Here is an 18,947-nt window from a genome sequence, read left to right as displayed (position 1 = left end):
AGACCCGTCCTGAATACTGGGAACCGTCCCAATTGAGACCCTTAATCCACCCCCATGAAAGGTGAAAATCCCATCCCTATTGATGCTTCCACATATGCTCCCACTGGCTCTGTCACTGGTGCAACGGATGGGACGGTATTGATTCCTAAATGGGTCTAAGCCTAGTAGAAAAAGGGAGAAGAACTTTAATGGTTTCTAATGATATTGTTTCATTAGTAGTGTTGTGAATCTTTTCACTGTTATGAGATGTAAGGCATTTCTTACTTTTGAAAGCAACTTAGAATATGAAACAATGATGAATTAAATTTCACGGTTTAACTTCTTCAATTTCCTTAAGATCTTCTTAAAATGACTACTAAATATTGACAAGGATGAAATAAACAAGTTCATATACAGTGTTAGTGCTATAACTAAACAAATTTATAGAAATAGAATTGAAGGACCTCCATAAGAGAAATGTCATCCAAATACATCAAATTCTAACCATAAAACTTGAACAAAAGAACATAAAATATACCCTTTAAAAGGATGTTGATAGTTCTGGTCCTATCTAGTGCCTAATCGATATTTTGATACTAATACCATTAAGAATCTCGTCCCAGAACCGTCCCATTCCATTTATTATTCAATACCAAAATCAGATCCTAATGTTCTGGCATGGTCACACCCTTACCTTAGGGTAAAACGATCATTTTGCGCTTATATGTCTGAGTCTTGACAATAACGCAGGGCCACACTGCCGTTTGAAGGGTTTTTTTCCTTATTTTATTTAGATTTCTGCCTAACAAATCACATGTTTTATTTTCTATTTTAAATTTGACCCAAGACGTCACTACCTACGCAACTGAAAGCTCTGTTTGAAGCCACTCACAGATCTTCAAGACTTCAACACGATATGACAAAAAATTAGCCAGCAAGATTGGTCCTCCCTCTTTTTCTCTCTTTATTAATCACTCTAAACTAGTTAAGTTACGACACACTAATGGAAAGGATTTCTTAACCAAATCTAAAGAGATTGATTAGTGAGAGAGAGAGAGTGAGAGAGAGTGACTTCTTTCCTAGAAATTGTTTGGCTTAAGCCACGTTTAGATCTCAGGAAAGGATAAATAGCCATCCGTGCACACCCAAAAGGAGCTGGAAGAGAAGGAGAGATAGGGAAGAGCTACAAGGAAGGGTATCTCATAACTCAAAACTTAAGAGAGCAAATATGGTGAGAGCTCCATGTTGTGAGAAGATGGGATTAAAGAAGGGGCCATGGACTCCAGAAGAAGACCAGATTTTGATCTCTTACATTCAGAAATATGGTCATGGCAACTGGAGAGCACTTCCCAAACAAGCTGGTAATTACCAAAAATCCTAAATGGGCTTTCAACATTTCTCTATAGAACATGTATTATAGGTCACCAAGATCTTTTAGGAGTTCATTTCATTGTTGTTTATTAATCTTTAATTTCATCTCTTCCTTCAGGGCTTTTAAGATGTGGGAAGAGTTGCAGACTCCGGTGGACGAATTACTTGCGACCGGACATTAAACGAGGGAACTTCACAAAAGAAGAAGAGGACACCATCATTAACTTACATGAAATGCTGGGCAATAGGTGTGTCTCAATTGATTACTTCTCTACTTACCTTCTCCTCCTCCTCTCTCTTTTTTCCTGTTCTCGTGCCCAAGTACCTATAAGTCTTTACTTTGGATTTGGGTAGAACTCATCCTTAAAAGCTAGCCATTAAGAAAAGAGTACGTAAATACCTATCCGATGTGAAATTATTACTTCCGCCCGACAAGAACAACACATCCATGACCCACATTGTATTGATAAAAAAAAACCCATTTGGAATCATATTTTACAGACATATCTATGCCTCTATGGCAGAGCATCTTAGCCAGTATTTAATTGGATATTCACAGAAGAAAAAAAATTGCTTATCTTTGTTCTTTCTCTTTCTCCAATGAAAATATTTTATAAGAACAAGTGGATCAAAGATTCCTCAAAGTTAGTACCAGAACCAGAAAATTTACTAGATCTGATAACCCACATGAAGAACCTTGACATGCATGTGTTACCTCTGCAACTGTTACAGTGCTATCAAACAGAGATTTTTTGCTTAAAATTGAGTTCTCACATGGTGTTTCATTTTAAATTTGCAGATGGTCCATGATAGCAGCAAGATTACCTGGACGAACAGATAATGAAATAAAGAATGTTTGGCACACTTATCTCAAGAAGAAGCTCAAACAAAACCAGCTCAACCCAGATACTAAAACCCAAATTTCTTCTGAAAAATCCAAATGTGATGCCAATACAATGAGACAATCATCAGAACCTGTGATGAGAATTGAGAATCAAGGCCATACCCCTGTGTCCCCACAACAATCTTCCAGTGACTTCTCCTCTGGAGGAGCAGATTCCCTTAACTTGGATTCCTCTGCAACTTTCCCTGCAATTGATGATAGCTTTTGGTCTGATATATTATCATCCGCTGAAACTTCCGATGTGCTGGAGGATTTTCCGGCAATGGAGTTGAACCCAGAACTTCAATTTCTGTTCTCTCCGGTCTCGGCTACATCAGATTCTGTTTGTGCTTTTGGATTGAATACAAATGAAGACAAAGACATGGATTTTTGGTATAATCTCTTCATAAAGGCAGGGGAATCTCTAGCATTGCCAGATCTCTGAAACTGGGTTTTTTTTTTTTCTTCTTGTTGGGAGACGACGAAAGAGTCCAATTCAGCAACTCTAGGGAGTCTGGTTTTTTGACCGTTGGGACTTGGGAGGGAGGACAAGAATGCCGATTTGATTTCTGACTTAAACCAAATTAGCTAGTGGCATATACTTTCTAACATTTCAAGAGTTTCTTTAATTTCTTCTTCAAATGTAATTTGCAGTTGTATATGATCAAGCGTGCAACAACCCAAAACCAACTCTTCTAAGTAGCAATCTACATTACCAAATTGTACTTGCATCCTTAAATGGAATTCTTATCCTCTCAAGTGCGGTGAACTGCCCAGTGCACCGCAAAAGTCTATCTTACGATGGCCAAAGATGAATTGATGGATTTTAAAGGCGAATAAGTGCATTGTCCACCGTCAGATGTACTTTAAGGTGCACCGCACTTGAGAGGATAAAGATCCTCCTCAAATGAGCTTCAATTCGTGATGCATGATAATTATGAAGACGATGACAAAAATTGATCTAAGAGTCATGCAAACCATCTAATATATTTTTAACAATATATTTCCGAGGTAACAACTAGTGATTCTCCTTAACAACTAGCTTTTAAAGGTGAGTTCTTATGAGGCCCAACAAGTGGTATTAGATGACGTAGCAACTTTTGTGTGTCTATTAAGGTGAAAAAAAAATTTCTTAGAAGAAGATCTCAATTCTCACATGTGCTTCACATGGAGGGGGAGATTGTTGGGTTTCACACTAAAGTAATCGAATCCCACATCAGAAGTTAGTAGCCGATGTGAAAGTTTATAAGGACTCATATCCTCTAAATCCCAACACCAAGCTCCGCAAGCATGCGCAGGGGAAACACTTCCCCATTAATAATATATATAAGAGAGAAGTTGATCATTTCTGAGTTGTGACTGTCATTTCCTTTTATTCATGCCTTTTATATAATATTTTAAGAACGGATCTTTATTCCCTCAATTTACTTGCCCGTCAATTTTCTCAATTCCATCTAATAGGGAGGAAAAATAACCACCCTACCCCTGCCCGAACACACTGCCCGGGTGGGGTCCACCGCCCCCTATAGATGGAATTGAGGGGCAGGCAAATTGAAGAGATAATTTTCCCATATATATTTGTAAAGGGTCACGAACACATGAGGGAAAATAATCCTCTCCAATTCCCTAAAAGTGTGCAGTACAGCAGTTCGGGGTGGAGATGTTGACATCTGGCAGCTCGGACATCCAACGGTGTCGAGCTCAAGAAAAAAAAAATAGAAGTCAATGAGTTCAGACCGTTGGATGTCCGAGCTGCCAGGTGTCAACATCTCCACCCTGAACTGCCGCACTACACACTTTAGGTAATTGGAGAGGATTAAAATCACTCCGTCCCAAATTAAATCTGTGGAACAACATTAACTTCACCAGCAGAGTATCCTGGCACTTTCAAATTGTTGGTTTTTTTTCCTTCTAGGTTTTCATATTGGATTGTTTTCTACAACAAACCAAATCTCACAAGAGCACTCCACTGCTGCAAGGGGTTTTCCTAGGAGTGTATGCTAATTAAAGCTGTGTTTGGTTTGCATTCTTGGAATGTATTCTAGGTCGATTTCATATTCTCGGACGATAAAAACAATTATTTTTATCATCTGAGAATGCAAAATCTTCTTAGAATACATTCCAAGAATGTATATCAAACGCTGTCTAAGCTTTGACCTAGCAATAGAGAGAAGAAGACAATGATCAATCCTAGGTCAATGTTAGTTTTGTCAAATATGATGTCTATCTATTATTAAAGAGTAGGGAGAAGTTAGAAGTTTTTGCAATTGACCTTAAATGACTTAATACATGATCCTTTCTTATCATGTAAAGAAATTAACCTGCTATCATGATCCTTATCTGTCCAAAGTTAGCTCTTCTTGGGTAATGATCATTTGTCTTAATAATTCTTTTAGTGGTTCAAGTACACTGCTTTTTTCTACCCCAAAAAAAAAAAAAACAAGTGCACTGCTTTATTTATTTATTTATTTATTTTTTTGGGGGGGGTCTTATTTAACTGTATTTACATCTACAAGAGAAAGGAATCGAACCTATGACCTCATGGGAGCTTACACTCTACCAACAATAGATCAATCAATTGAGCAATAATACTATTATGAAAAAAAAATTCTACATTTGCTATCACTTTGGTTATATTTGGATTGAATTTTGAATGGGATTGACATTCTTGTTTGAGTAATTTTAACTACCTTGATTTCAAACTTGGCCAATAACGATATGAAACCCGACTAAATAGTACACAACTTCATACTTGGCCTTGAGTAATTCTCTTCTAGGTCAATCACGCATCTATGCCATTGATCATCCATTTCCCTAGGTGTCTCTATGCATAATGAAGTATAAAACTTCACTATTTGCCACTTGGCAATATATGGGTTAGTCCATGTGATAGAGGACCCCAGATACATCTCAATGGCCAAATTTTAATCCAAAGTAAACAAAGAAATTTGCTCAAACTCTGATTTAAAGTGTTAGTAAATTACCAAAATGCCATCAAATATGCAAATGAATAAAAAGAGCAACCCAGTGCACAAGGCTCCCGCGAGACAAATATAAAATATAAAATGACATCTTCGCAATTTTAGCTACTTCCTCTACTCAATTTAAGCTGAAATTGTACCAATGAGATGCTTGTCCAGTCCTCTATCACGTGGACTACCCCATGTACTGCCATGTGACAAATAATGAAGCGCCATACTTCACTAAGCATGGTGATGGGAAAGAAAACCCATGAATAAAAAAAGGTCGTAGTGGACAAGGCACCAGCGTTTAGCACGATCTGGAGAAAGTCAAATGTACGCAGCCTTACTCCTATTTCTAGAGATATTGTTTCCAGAACTTGAACCCGTGACCAAGCATTCAGCAAGTGATCACTTCATATAAATGCCAAGAGGAAAAGGGTAGGATTTCCTTTTCCCTGTAAACTAATTAACGACATGAAGAACATGTATGGGGAGCTATTACTTATATTTGTTTGACTCTTGACTCTCCTTACACGTTGAAAACGTATTTGGGATTTATATATGTGAACGGAATTAAAGAAAAACATACTTAAGTGGGCTGAGCAAAGAAAGCACCACCCTTAGTCGATGTTGAAGAGTTGTAATTACTCTTAATTTCTAAGATTTCATCACCACCACAGGTCCACAAGCACAAATCTCTTCTTCTTCGATCAAAACGCAAGTAGTCTTTCTTACTTGAGAGCGATTATCGTCTGCAAAGTCTCCATCCATGAAGTGAAAAAAGAGGCATTCCTAAATTGATTCCCTTTATAACCTGATTCATATATACTACAAAGGTGGCCTAGGTTTTGTAGCCTTGACACCGTATTTTCTATTGGGTAGAAATAGAATTTAGAATTGATTTTTGCCGGTACTTTGGAATATAGTATTAAGGAGAGGGTTCTCTAGCAAGTGGCATAAGGGAATGCACCAATGAGATGCGATAAAACAATATTGTACATAGGAGAGCAATGTGATCGTTTAAGAGATAGACATCGAGGTGCTAGTGTACCCTGCCCCAGTGACTCGATGAATTTTTTTCCCATAATTAATAGGGGAGAAAGAACATTGCTAGGCTGCATACACTATCACCTCCTTGTGTCTATGTCTCTCCTTCCTCCTATGAACGACATATTGCCCTCCTATGGTAGGAGGAGAGAGAGATATACAAAGAGGTGCTAGTGTATGCTACACATCCAAACAAAGACTCAATCCCCTATTAATAAGGTTGATATTTCCTGTCAAAGAGTGGAGGCTACACGGGCATGCGAGAGTCATTGAGCGCCCCTACTGGTTCAATCAACAGGGGACAAATAGGACATTTCATGGAGGAGGAGAGAGAGGGGGTGTTTGTGGAGGCTACGCCCCAGACAGGAAACATTTTCCCATATTAATATATGGGGAGAGTGTAGACCCTAATACAATGCAGAAAAGCAAAGGAAAAATGCAAACACAATGCGCACAAGGGTTTACGTGGTTCGGCAAGATTGCCTACGTCCACGGTGAGATGAGATCTGTTTCACTATCAATGGAGAATAGAGTTACAGTCGTTCGTTCCTTAGACCTCTCTCGGATTTTCATTACAGAGAAAGAACTCTTGCTACATGTTTATAGTGAAACACAATATGGAGGCTCCACATAACAGTCCATCATCAGAAGTCAAGACACCAAAACCTCAACAAAAAGGGTTCTCTGAACAAGTGGAATTGAGAATCCCACCTATGAAGTGGGCTAAAATGGTATCATACATTAGAGGGCAGCATGGACATTTCATGTAAAGAAGAAAGAGATGGACATAAAAATGCTAGGATACTCCCTTAATGAAATGGCAATGATGAATAGCCCAAACTTGGTTCACTATTTCTGGGCCTTCCACATTTGAGTCCTACTAGATGGATTGCCTCATTCATCAAATTATCACCACATTGTTATTCCTTTAGATGGAGAAAAGATCCAGCGTGGGGATCCTTTCCCATACTATTTCACATCCTAAGATCATATCTACACTGACATTCCCTCTGTTCCCTGACCATGTGAGTCTTCTTGTAGAAGAACCATTTTTCTTTCACAACGTGATTGCTGTGCTGCCTCCCACACTACATCGGGAACCCTCTCCCTTCCTTAATACTACACTAATTAATGATACTAAATTATGTCAAGCTAATCTCATCAACTTGAAGCGCATGGTTGTATTAATGTTGGCCCATAGTATTCATGTGAATAGGCATTGATTGTTGTAGATGAATGCGTGCATACGGCACTTCTGCATCATTTGTTGGAACTGGAGATGTTTGCAAGAGCACACATGATGACTCATGAGCATCCAAGTTTTTGAACTAGTGTTGTTATTGTTCTTTAAAGCAAATAAGCAATGAGGAACTACCTCAGGAAAAAGGCAGCATATTTTGATTAAGTAGCGCTGGTGGGTCTATTCAAAGCACATCAAAATCTGAGCCTGCGCATGTTTAGCTCTTTAAGATTCAAGAGGTCAAATTTTACAAGCTTTTAATGATCTATAGGTGCACCTGCAATTCGGCTCTCCTCCAGCCGTGGCTGGAGCTGGAGGATCCAGCCCAGCCAAATGAGGGGTGTTTGGGTCATTTCACTGGCAGCCCCCCCTGTGACACGGGCAAATGGCCAACCCGCCCTGTTTTGGCTGGGCTGGATTCTCCAGCTCCCGCCACGGCTGGAAGAGAGCCAGATCCTTACACCTGTGATCAGTCCTATACCTAGTGCAATTTTCAAATGGTCTAGAACATATGTTGGGCCGGACTAGGGTTGAGATTCTGTCAATCTATGCTGGACTTTCACGTCTTTATACAGCATATATATGATATGAGATACTACAACAACTCAGCCTTATCCCAATTGAATGCGGTCGGCAGTCGGCTACATGGATCCTTTCAAAACAAAGTAGGAAAAAACTGAGGTCCTCACAAACGTATAGGACAGTAAGAGGAATGAAGAATAGGAATGAAGAATAAAAAAGGAGGAATAAGATAAGAAAAGTAAGAAATAGCAAATGAAAATAAGAGGAAAGAAGATAGCTCAGGAAACCAAGAAAATCTAAGCTACATGGTGTCCACAATGTGAATCCTTGCCCTCTCCAATAAACTCTATCTGAGGTCATACTTGGCACAAGACCTAAACTATGCATGTCATTCTTCGCAACCTCACCTATAGTCATTTTAGGCCTACCCCTAACTCTTTTAGCTCTTTCAATTAGAATCAAATCACTCCTCCTTACTGAGACTGTCTCCAGGCCTCCATTGCACATGGCCAAACCACTTCAGATGACATTCTCGAAGTTTGTCGTTGATCGGGGCAACTCCCACATCCATCTTAACATCCTCATCTCTGCAACACATAGCTTCGTTATATGATACTTCTTAACTGCTAACATTCCACCCGAATTTTTATCCTCTCCTATTACATCATGGTCAGTAATGCATCGTGCAACAGTTGCAGAGGCCATGTGCACCATGTGAGACCCACTGTGCCACATGGCCTTTTGTAACACCACACGATGCAGTACTGCACCGTGCTGTAATAGGAGAGGATAACGATTTCATTCCACCCCACAGATACTATACATATATATTCAATGTGAATATGCTCTTACAGTTGCAGATACTCGATTGAAAAAAAAAAATTGACCTTTGGTTGAAGAATGAAGAACTCCAATCCACGGCTCATGAGGTAGAGAGAGGTCAAAAATCTTATTACTCTACCTCATTATGTGGCACGCGAGAAGACGGCAGGGTGAGGATTCAGTGCGCCTCTTGAGAGGCCAAAGAGATGATGAATATTAATTGAAAATTTATAATGAATGGTTTGCAACCAAAAAAACAAAAAACCATCAAAACTGTACCCATCCGGTTTTGGAAGGACCGGAGCAAAAATAAAAGCAGTTCCATTATCCGGTTTGACCGCTGATCCAGTTTGGTATTTAAACCGGACCCATGAGTAGTTTCAGCGAGACGTAGAATCAAAGGTGAGCCAGCCTTTTCTGGATCCTGCACTTTCTGTGGCTAGGCTAGCTTGAGAACAGGATGCTTCATATCATGGGCCGCTCAATAGATTTACACCAATATAACCACGAATCATTGAGCGATGCGAGATAATTAATTACCCATGGGCGCACAGCATGCTTCTATGCAATTCACACAATCAACCTGGACAAAACTTAAATAAACGTCAGCTAAAACTAGACCTGAGAGTGCGAGATATGTGCCATTCGACTCAATTGAACAAAACCATCAATGAAACAATGTGAACTTGCCAACAGGGAGAGATAATTGGACATCTCTTAATTAACAACCAACGGAACTACATGATAGCTCATTAAGACCATGTTCTGATGCACTAAAACTGCAATTATCAATAGGATCCATTATGAGGGGAAATCCAAATTCTAGAAGGCACAACCAAAAAGCACAGGGAGAAAAGGCTTCCCCATCGTCAACTGTTTCTATGGTATCACAAATAGCTTATTCAAAACGGAAGCTAACTCTCTCAGACATACGAAACACAAGCTCCTCTTAACCACCAAGCTATAGGAAAGAAGAAACCATTTAAGAGATGCATGAGTATGCCAGAGCCTTTTCCTCAGTGAGTTCCTCTGCTGTCAAGTCCAACTTCTTCCTCGAGTATTCGTCAATTTTGAGCCCTGCCAAAGAAGAGAACAGTGAGCCACATTTTTCAGAGAATTTGGAATTGTTAAAATCAATCTAGAAACTAGAATTGGCAAATGTAAGAACCAGCTGAATAAAGACATAATCATGCACCATGATGAATTTAGCAAAATCTGGACTGATTTCACAGAACGATCCTAACAAAGATAAAGAATATATCTGCAGGTGTTTGTTTCCCAAAGAAAAATAAGGACAGGAGATGCCAAACCAGCGCCTTTTTTTTTGGTGGGTTTCTTCCCGTCAATTTTTTGGCTTAGTGTTTTTGGCATTCAACGAAAATGAAGACAAATCAGAACAAGGAAAAAGGAGGGACAGGGAAAACAGCAGCCAGCCAAAATGGCTATGTCAAAAACTTTGACCTTGCAGTTACTCGTAATATTTAAACCTTATGGCTGTAGAAAACAAATTATTACAAAGACATTACTTGGGTTCTCCAAATGTTTTTTAGATGGATGATTAAAAACTTAAGAGAAGAGTTGACCTAGTTAAAATAAGATGAGAAAATTCCCATATTTCATTAGAGTTCAATAAGAAAAAAATTAATTTGCAGAAGAGTTTACTTTCTAGGCAGAATATAGAAGAGGCAATTGGTGAAAAATATTAATAGCCTGGCAAGTTACTAAAAGAGGTCATCATGGCCTAAACTCTTAAGAGTAATGTGCTGTTTTAGCATCAATATGATGATAGGGGCCCACTTGGGAGCGATTGGTTAGTGGGACCCAGCTGTGGTCGCCAAGACTCTCATGAAGTCATGATTTGTCATTACTCCAACACGAGTCGGTCGCAATCTAATTAAGTAGAGCTTGGCCTTTGGCCAATGCATGGGTCTGGTTTTATCTCTCGCATTTGGAACTTGGGTTTTTATTTTTGGCTCAGTTTCTGAATGTCTATAGGAGTTGGTGGAATTTTGAAGTAAACAGAACTTGACTTTGGGATTTGGTCCTTCTGTGGGTTCTAATTTTACTTCATGTGTAGATCCTACTTTTGGGTCCACATGGAACTTTGTAAGTTCCATATGTGTATATATATATATATATATATTTATATGACCTTCAATATATATTTTTTGGGAAAGAGATCGCTGCCTGGGCCTCTAGAGCCTGCACTCACGGGTTGGCCAATGGGAGCACACGTGCAAGCATCGCTTTGGACGGGATTTCCACCTTTCCATGGGGGCAGCACGGTACTTTCACATGTTTCTGTGTCTAGGCGCTGGAGCCACACGAGCCACACAACCAGGTAGCATTCCTTTCCCCATATTTATTTTTAAAGCAGTTCTTATTTTTTAGTTTGCTGGGTTTTTCTTAAGTAGCAATCCTGTAATTAAAAGAGAACTTGGCCTTCAGGTTGGGTCCATGAAGGGGCCAGTTTTATTTTCATGTATTCAGTGCACAGGGTTGGGCATTGTGCTGTTGGTTGTGTCGTAAGGATGGTCCCTGCAACCTTGAATAAGCTAAGGTTTTCTGATGTCAAAGGGAAGAGATATACACTTACTAACATACAACAGGTAGACACCCAAAAGGACTGATGGCTCTTCTTCTTCTCCAACTTATTTTAAGAATTTCTCACAACTATGTGAAAGAAACTAAGCTGTTTATTTGATTCTCCTTAGCCACCCTTGGGGCCAACCCCACGGCTTCTATGGTTTACATAGGATCCAGTGCAAACCCGGTGCATGTGTGTAGGGGCATATGTGCGTGCCCAGGACAGGCAGAAGGTCTGGACACCCTCGTAAGCAAAAAAAGAAAAATCATCTGTTCATCAAACAAATCTAATCAAAATCCAAAACCAATCACCATTACTCCATTAAAATACAATCCCTAGCATCCCTACCTTACCCTAGCCCCAGACCTGAAATAAAACCAGAAACCACCATTAACCAACTAGGAGTTATCAAACTGTCCCATAACCACCATTAAACCTCAATTTCTCTCACCAGTACCTTGAATTTAACTATCATTAAAACCTTGCAAATCCCTTAATTCAAATCCCGCCTAAGCATAAAGCCCTAGTTTGTCTACTAGTTGAAAGCCTGAAATTCTAAATGTATATAGAACCTGTGGCTACTTGTCCCTGAAATCATTTTATTCTCTATAGAGGCCATTCCCTTTTGGCATGGAAATCAACCTGATATTCTTGCCACCTAACACTATACGTACAAACACTAGTTTAACTATTATATCCTTAGGATTTAAATTTAAACTCTACACATTTCTGCCATGCAGAATTGGACTGGCAAGATACAGCAGGCAATTCAAAGGCAGGTTGGACTCCAGAAATCTGAAAACTAGTTAATTGAATCCCAATCATTAGAAGGATGAGTGGAAAGGCATTAGGAAACAGGAAGGCAAATAAAATTGCTGCAAATAAAATTGCTTACTATCCACTTTTATTTTCTGTTCTTTTTCCTTTTTGTTAGTGTGTGTGTGTGGGGGGGGGGGGGGAAGACATGAAGATGGCAAAGCAATTGTTTTATTTTGTTACCCAACTCATAGGACAAGAAGGAGATGGGATGACTAACTGATGCAATAATTGCAATAATACATTATACCAGTATATACCAGCAGCTGCAGTTGATACATACATAAGTTTTATTTCGAGTTGTATCAATGCTTTATCATATGTAGATATAGCATAACAGTGGCCCCACAATGCATCACAAAGCTAGTTGAGACAGTGCCATCAAAGAAATGTGTGTATCTTCATAAATTGTTCTATTTCGAAAATATTGTACAGAACTAGCAAACTCACCAATGAACATTAAGAGGACTGAAATTAGAAGAACAATTTAGGTATATAGGCTCAATCATAAATAAAGAAGGTTATATAGAGGATGATGTTTCACAAAGAATTAAAATAGGATGGATGAAGTGGAGAGGTGCTTCCGGAGTGTTGCGTGATTGGCGTATTCCTCTAAAACTTAAAAGGAAAATTTTATAGGACAGTCATACAAACGGCTATGATGTATGTTGGGCAGTTAAGAAGCATCATATAGATATACTCAATGCAGCGGAGATGAGGCTGTTGAGATGGATGAGTGGCAAAACTTGGAAGGATAAAGTAAGAAATGATTGAATTAGAGCTAATTTGGGAGTAGCTCCGATACATGATAAGCTACGAGAAAGTCGTTTGAGGTGGCATGGTCATGTTCAACATATGGAGGAGTGATTTGATTCAGATTGAAGGAACCAAAATAAACTGGGTTAGACCTAAAATGACCCTACGAGAAGTGGTGAGGAAAGACATGCATAGCTTAGGCCTTGTATCAAGTATGACCTCGAATATAGCTGATTGGAGAGCAAGGATCCATGTAGCCGACCCCATTTAGTTGGGATAAGGCTGAGTTGTTGTTGTGAAAATAGAAGAACATTATCTATACTCCAACATTATGCATAACAACCATTGTTGTCAAGGTGTCGTCTAGGCATCTAGACGCTGAATGAGGGGCTAGGCGTGGGCTTGCTTTACAGAATGCATTAAAGGCGACCGCCTTGGTCCCCTGAGCATCACCTAGGTGTCAGCTTGGCTGCCTTGGCCCGCCTAGTGAGCAGGGTGGTCTCCTTCTGTGGTTTAGTTTTTTTTTTAACCTTTAAAAATATAATTGTTTGATTCTGTTTCTCACTTTTTCATTTGCATGTATACAGGATTAGGATACATACTGCAATACGGAACCATAGGTTATAAATGGAGAAAACAAAAGGGAAGAAAGATTGAAGCTGCTGAAACCCTCGAATCTCTTCCTTTCCGAGTTCTAACGAGACGAAATCTGACTACCAACGCCATTCCTCCGCTTTTCCAGCTCTGGCAACAGCATTCTCCTGCAAGTTTCTTCTTCCCCTTTTCTATCTTTTCTTTCTTTCTTCATTTCTTCACTTCTCTGTTACTGCAAGTTCCCTTTTTATCCATCATTTATCTCTTAATTTGTTTCAGTTTTTAAGTCACTTTCTTCTTCTTCTTCACCGTTACCGGCATGGAACAAAATCCCGGTCAAAACTGACCGAAATCTCCAAGTTGTCTTCGTTTTGCTCCTGGCTGAAACGAAACCCAGGGTCAAACCCCATGCTACCCAACTTTTGACCTAGGGTTTCAACCCAAGGAGGTCCAGGGTCAAAACCCAGTGTCGAAACCCGACAGTTCTCGGTTTCAGACCTGACTGAAACCTGCCTCAAAACCGAGGTTTAGAACCTTGGTTGCCGGTACTGGTTCCTTCTGTCAATTTTAGTTCTGATAGAACTTAGAAGAGTTGATTTGGACTAAATACCCTCTGTTCTTGTGTAGCAGTTGTTGCATTGAAGAAAGGAACACATCTGCCAATAGTGTGGTCTAAATCCTGCCCTGACAAGCTATCTACGATTCTACGTTACAGTCAGTACTCATTAGAATGCTTTCATCTGGAATTTATTATTCTGCATATGCTTCATTTTTCTTCAATTTTTTTCCATTTCTTCTTCTCTTCTCTGCTATCAAGTGCCAGTGCCACTAGTTTATTGCTATAAACCTACTGCAATCTTACAATTGAACTGAAGTTTTTAGTTTTTAGTTTTTTGCTGCTGGTTATTTTATCAAAGTTTGTTGTGAAATATGAACAGTAGGTCAGTTCTACTATTGTTCGAGATATTTGGCTTCCTGTGATAATATATTGAACTGAACTTGAATTTAAACTCTCTATTACTAAATATATTGGTTCTGTATGTCAGAACTCAGTTCTGAATTTCTATTTTAAGTTCTAAGTTTATTATTGGATATACTGATATGTCTTCATTGAAAATGAGGATCTATTAGTCACTTGTCAGTTCTGACTTGAGATGGATTATGGTTTCTAGTGGATGATGATGCTGATTCAATATTGATTCTTGACGTAGCATATAAGCAGAACCATATCAGCTATACCAGATACAATGCATACATAAAAATATACTAGGGCACCTAGGTGGGTGCCTTGTTGCCTAAGCGCTTAGAGGCCCTCCAACAATTTGGGTCACCCTGGCACCATGGTAACTATAAAAATAAAAGGGGCCAAGGAATAATAAGGCTAGGCCAAATGCATAACCGGTAAATGAGAAAAGCATGTTTATCAACCACACTCTTACCTTGAACAATTGTCCATTCTCCATTGCGACAAGTAACAGGGAAAGAATAGATGAGACCAGCTGGTACGTTGTATGATCCATCAGAGTATACACCCATGGAGACAAAAGTGCCCTAAGTGCAAAAAGGAAGAAAATAGTAAGAGATCCTGCAACACAAATTAAACACCACCTCCCTCTGCGGCATCCCATACAAGAACACCAAACCACTACAGTGAACGAGCTATAACTCAAGTACAGTAGGAAAATATTAATAGGAGTAAATCTGAGGACCCCAAGAAAGAACAATCACCTCTGGAGTTCCAAGCACCCAATCACGTATGTGGTCGCAAGCAGAACTGGCCGCAGACAAGGCACTGGAAAGCTTTCGTGCTTTGATAATTGCTGCACCACGTTGTTGGACGGTGGTGATAAACTCACCATTCAACCTTAAAGAATTAACTTTAAAATTAGGCCACAGAAAATCACAGCAGACATAAAGAGAGCTGTAGGTTTTCTATCCTCACCATTCATCGTTGGCAACAAGCTCTCGTACAGGCTTTTCTCCTGCTGGTGTTTTGACAGTTGCATGGTTGACGTCGGGATACTGAGTTGAAGAATGATTTCCCCAGATTATAGCATTCTTAACATCAGAGACTTGAACATTCAATCTCTCTGAGATTTGACCAAGAGCCCTGTTATGATCCAACCTTGTCAGACAGGTTATGTTTTTCTCAGGGATAGAAGGTGCAAACTCCTTCAGGATCAAAGCATTAGTGTTTGCTGGGTTAGCAACAACCAAAACCTGCAATTACCAGAAAACAGAATTATAGTCAAAAGTGCTCATGGGTACCTTTATGTAAATGCGTATACAAACACAAACACAGAAAAATCTATATTTGAAAGAAAGATTTAATCACCACAGTAACATGAGGGAATAAATTTAACACCTTGCAGTTAGCAGCTGCATGCTTTTCCAGTGCTGAGGCTTGAGACTTGTAGATGGAAACATTTTTAGACATCACATCCTTTCTTTCCATTCCTTCTTTCCTTGGGAAACCACCAACCATGACTGCAACGTTGACCCCAGTGCATGCCTCAACAACATCGGTTGTAGCAATTACACCTGGTAAAAACATCCACTCAGATCTCTTTCTCTATTCAATAAAAGACAACATGGATCTGATACAATGATCCAAAGACGGATCTTACACTATTTCATGCAGTATTTCATATAAAAGGGAAGAAATATACCTTTCAGAAGAGGAAATGCAGCATCAACCAACTCCATTTTCACTCCATTTAAGGCCTCTGCAGCAAATGGGATATCAAGCATGTGAAGAATTACAGGCTGGTCAGTACCCAGCATGACCCCTCGAGCAATCATGGGTACAAGAGCATACCCAATTTGACCTGTAAACCAAACAGAATTTAGTTTTTGGGAGGAGCACAATCACATCTTATTCAAAAACAGCCCAACTTGCTGAACTCAGCTATGATCTATGTGACATTCATAATTGATTTGCAGGTATGATGTTGGAAAAAGCTTCACCCTCATTTTATTGCTACCAATAACAAATAGCCAGAAGCATGATGATGAGATATCTTAAAGCATCACATCACCACAAAATGCAATGGCATCTCCAAAAATTTAAAAGAACAAAAAAGAAATTAACATTTTCCCACCACATAATATTAATCAATAGTGCAGCAAGGATGTGGACAAGGGAATTACAAACTAACACCATATACAAAACTAGGGACTTTCCACGGAAAAATGAAAGTTCATTCTGAATAATCAAAACACACACAAAAAAAAATTAAGAATGGCATCCAACGCATTTGGATTGTGATTAAGAAGGGAATCCATTGCATTTGGATTGTGCATGAAACTTCATATAAATTCTAAAATAATATCAATACAAATCCAACTGACAACAAGTTCGGTTAAAACTGAAGTGAGATAGATTTTTCATTGAAAAAAAAATAAAATAAAGTGAATGAAAGTGAGTAAAAATATCCAAAACTGAGATTAAATTGACAAATTTTACATTTAAGTATTAGTATTTCAAGGGTTTGGATGTAATGCATATTCAACTGCACCCTAGAAATTTGTGAAGTTAAAGAATTTCTGCATAATAAATAAGAGCACTATAAGTATTGACACTGATATGGCTAATACAACAGAGATACTCTCAGTCATTCTGCCAAGGAAAACTATAATCCTTCCAGTATCCAATCAAAAGGCTATAAAATTGACACCACAATGAATTTTCTTCAACTGCTGAAGAAAAATCCAATGCCTATAGTAAAACTTTTCCCAATACACTGGCATATGAAAAGTCTGAATTTTTAACTATATCTACACAAAACAAATCAATTACAATTGGAATCACACAATGAAGTGAGCTATGGGTTATCCAAGGCTCAAGATTTAGCCCAAAAAACCAAAGTATTCAAAAAAATTACAAAACAATATCATGATTACCACATGTCAGACAAATCAACAGGACAATAAAAAGCAGCAGACTTTGATTAACGAACTCCAGATCTTTGAAAACCATTCTTAGATCAACAAGTGATAGACTATAATCTAGAAATATGAAAGAATCCCTTAGAAGAGTTGAAGTTTGACTTATGAATAGACCATAAATTACAATCTACCTAAGGCCCCCCCCCTTGAAAATCCAACTCAAAATTAAAATCAATTACAGTAGTAGATACTAGAAACTGATTGTAGAGGATCTACTAAAATTCCTGCCAAAACCAAACTTCACAAAGAATCTGCGACTGGCCAACTGAAAGACAAATAAAAGGTCAAACACAGTCTGAAGCTACTCGGCAGCAGGATCTATAATCGTATACTTCAATCATCAGGTCTTGGAGTGTGTTTAACGTAATAGAAGATATTAGCGACAAATTCCGAGCATTTAGAACGCTTGAAGCTCGTACTGTCCCAAGATTAAAGAGTGAAAACTGATTATTTAGATCGCACGATTCAGTCGTCGATTCATTAAAAACCATCCGGATCAGTCAAAGATTTGTCAAAAGTCAAGTGGAAGCACACAGTAGATAACTACAACTGTATCAAATAGAAAATCGCAACTGTTCATGGATCCATAACTTGTTGAAATTATATTTTTACAAACTCTTAAGGCTAGTTCAGCCCCTCAATAACCGGAATCAAACAGATAAGTTCGGAAGAAGAAAAAAAAACAGACAAGCCGAAATGCAAGATCTGCAGGAGTATGATGACAGATGACTCAGATCTGATAAATAAAGCAAGGAATTGCTAAGCAAACCTGCAGCTCCAGTGACAAGAACACGAACTGGTTCCTTCGCCATCGATGAAGACGAAAAGAAATCTGTAACTGGATTGAGTTGAGAAAAAGAGAGAGATAAAATCCACCAGCACAGGATCACAGATTCACAGAGACGGAAAGCTATTTATAGAGAGCTGGCCGAAGTAGCTCTGCTAAAGTACGCTCCGTGCGTATACAGCATATTCCTTTTTCATTTTTATTGGTTTGACTCTCCGGTGAACCATTAGTCTCATCTTGCATGTCGACGTGGCAAGGATTTACAGATTACACACTAAAGCGGTATAGCCTGCGTTCCAGTGTAACTGTTCTGCACGTAGGTTTTTGTGATCGGATCGGTACTGGCGAGTTTGGAGTTGGACTCCGGACGGACGGCGGAGGTTCGACCAGGGTTTTAAGAATAGGGAATCAGATCGGTGAATCGGCCGTGATTGATCCTGATTCCTGATTCCTACCGATCGGATACAGTTGATTCACAGCCAAAAACCTTTAAATTCCATTTTTTTGGATCTGAGGAACGAATTCTAGGATTCTTCAAGACAAAATTCTGGCTGATTCCAATCCAATCTTGATCAGAATTGCCACAGACTGATTTTGTTCTTGATTCCTCGTTTTAAAACCTTGGGTTTGAT

General features: G+C 39.0%; 2 protein-coding genes across 2 annotated transcripts; one reads left to right on the top strand and one right to left on the bottom strand.

The window, feature by feature from the left end:
• The first annotated feature begins 1,145 nt into the window (after nt 1-1,145).
• LOC122642033 (transcription factor MYB30-like) lies at nt 1,146-2,678 on the top strand. Its single transcript, XM_043835426.1, has 3 exons — nt 1,146-1,340; nt 1,469-1,598; nt 2,150-2,678. Exons 1-3 carry the CDS (start codon nt 1,208-1,210, stop codon nt 2,676-2,678), a joined length of 792 nt encoding a protein of 263 aa, XP_043691361.1. The 5' UTR covers nt 1,146-1,207.
• Nucleotides 2,679-9,562: 6,884 nt separating this feature from the next.
• On the bottom strand, nt 9,563-18,447 carry LOC122642032 (malate dehydrogenase 2, cytoplasmic). The gene is made up of 7 exons (XM_043835425.1): nt 18,298-18,447; nt 16,250-16,408; nt 15,946-16,121; nt 15,523-15,800; nt 15,309-15,444; nt 15,020-15,131; nt 9,563-9,904 (listed from the first exon to the last, which is right to left on the bottom strand). The coding sequence occupies exons 1-7, from the start codon at nt 18,338-18,340 to the stop codon at nt 9,810-9,812; spliced, it is 999 nt and encodes a 332-aa protein (XP_043691360.1). The 5' UTR covers nt 18,341-18,447; the 3' UTR covers nt 9,563-9,809.
• Nucleotides 18,448-18,947: the final 500 nt, after the last annotated feature.

Source organism: Telopea speciosissima, chromosome 10 (genome assembly GCF_018873765.1).
Source record: "Telopea speciosissima isolate NSW1024214 ecotype Mountain lineage chromosome 10, Tspe_v1, whole genome shotgun sequence".
In the NCBI taxonomy this organism is placed as follows: domain Eukaryota; kingdom Viridiplantae; phylum Streptophyta; class Magnoliopsida; order Proteales; family Proteaceae; genus Telopea; species Telopea speciosissima.
The sequence above is the reverse complement of the archived record's forward strand: the minus strand, read 5'-3'. Positions and strand labels throughout refer to the sequence as shown.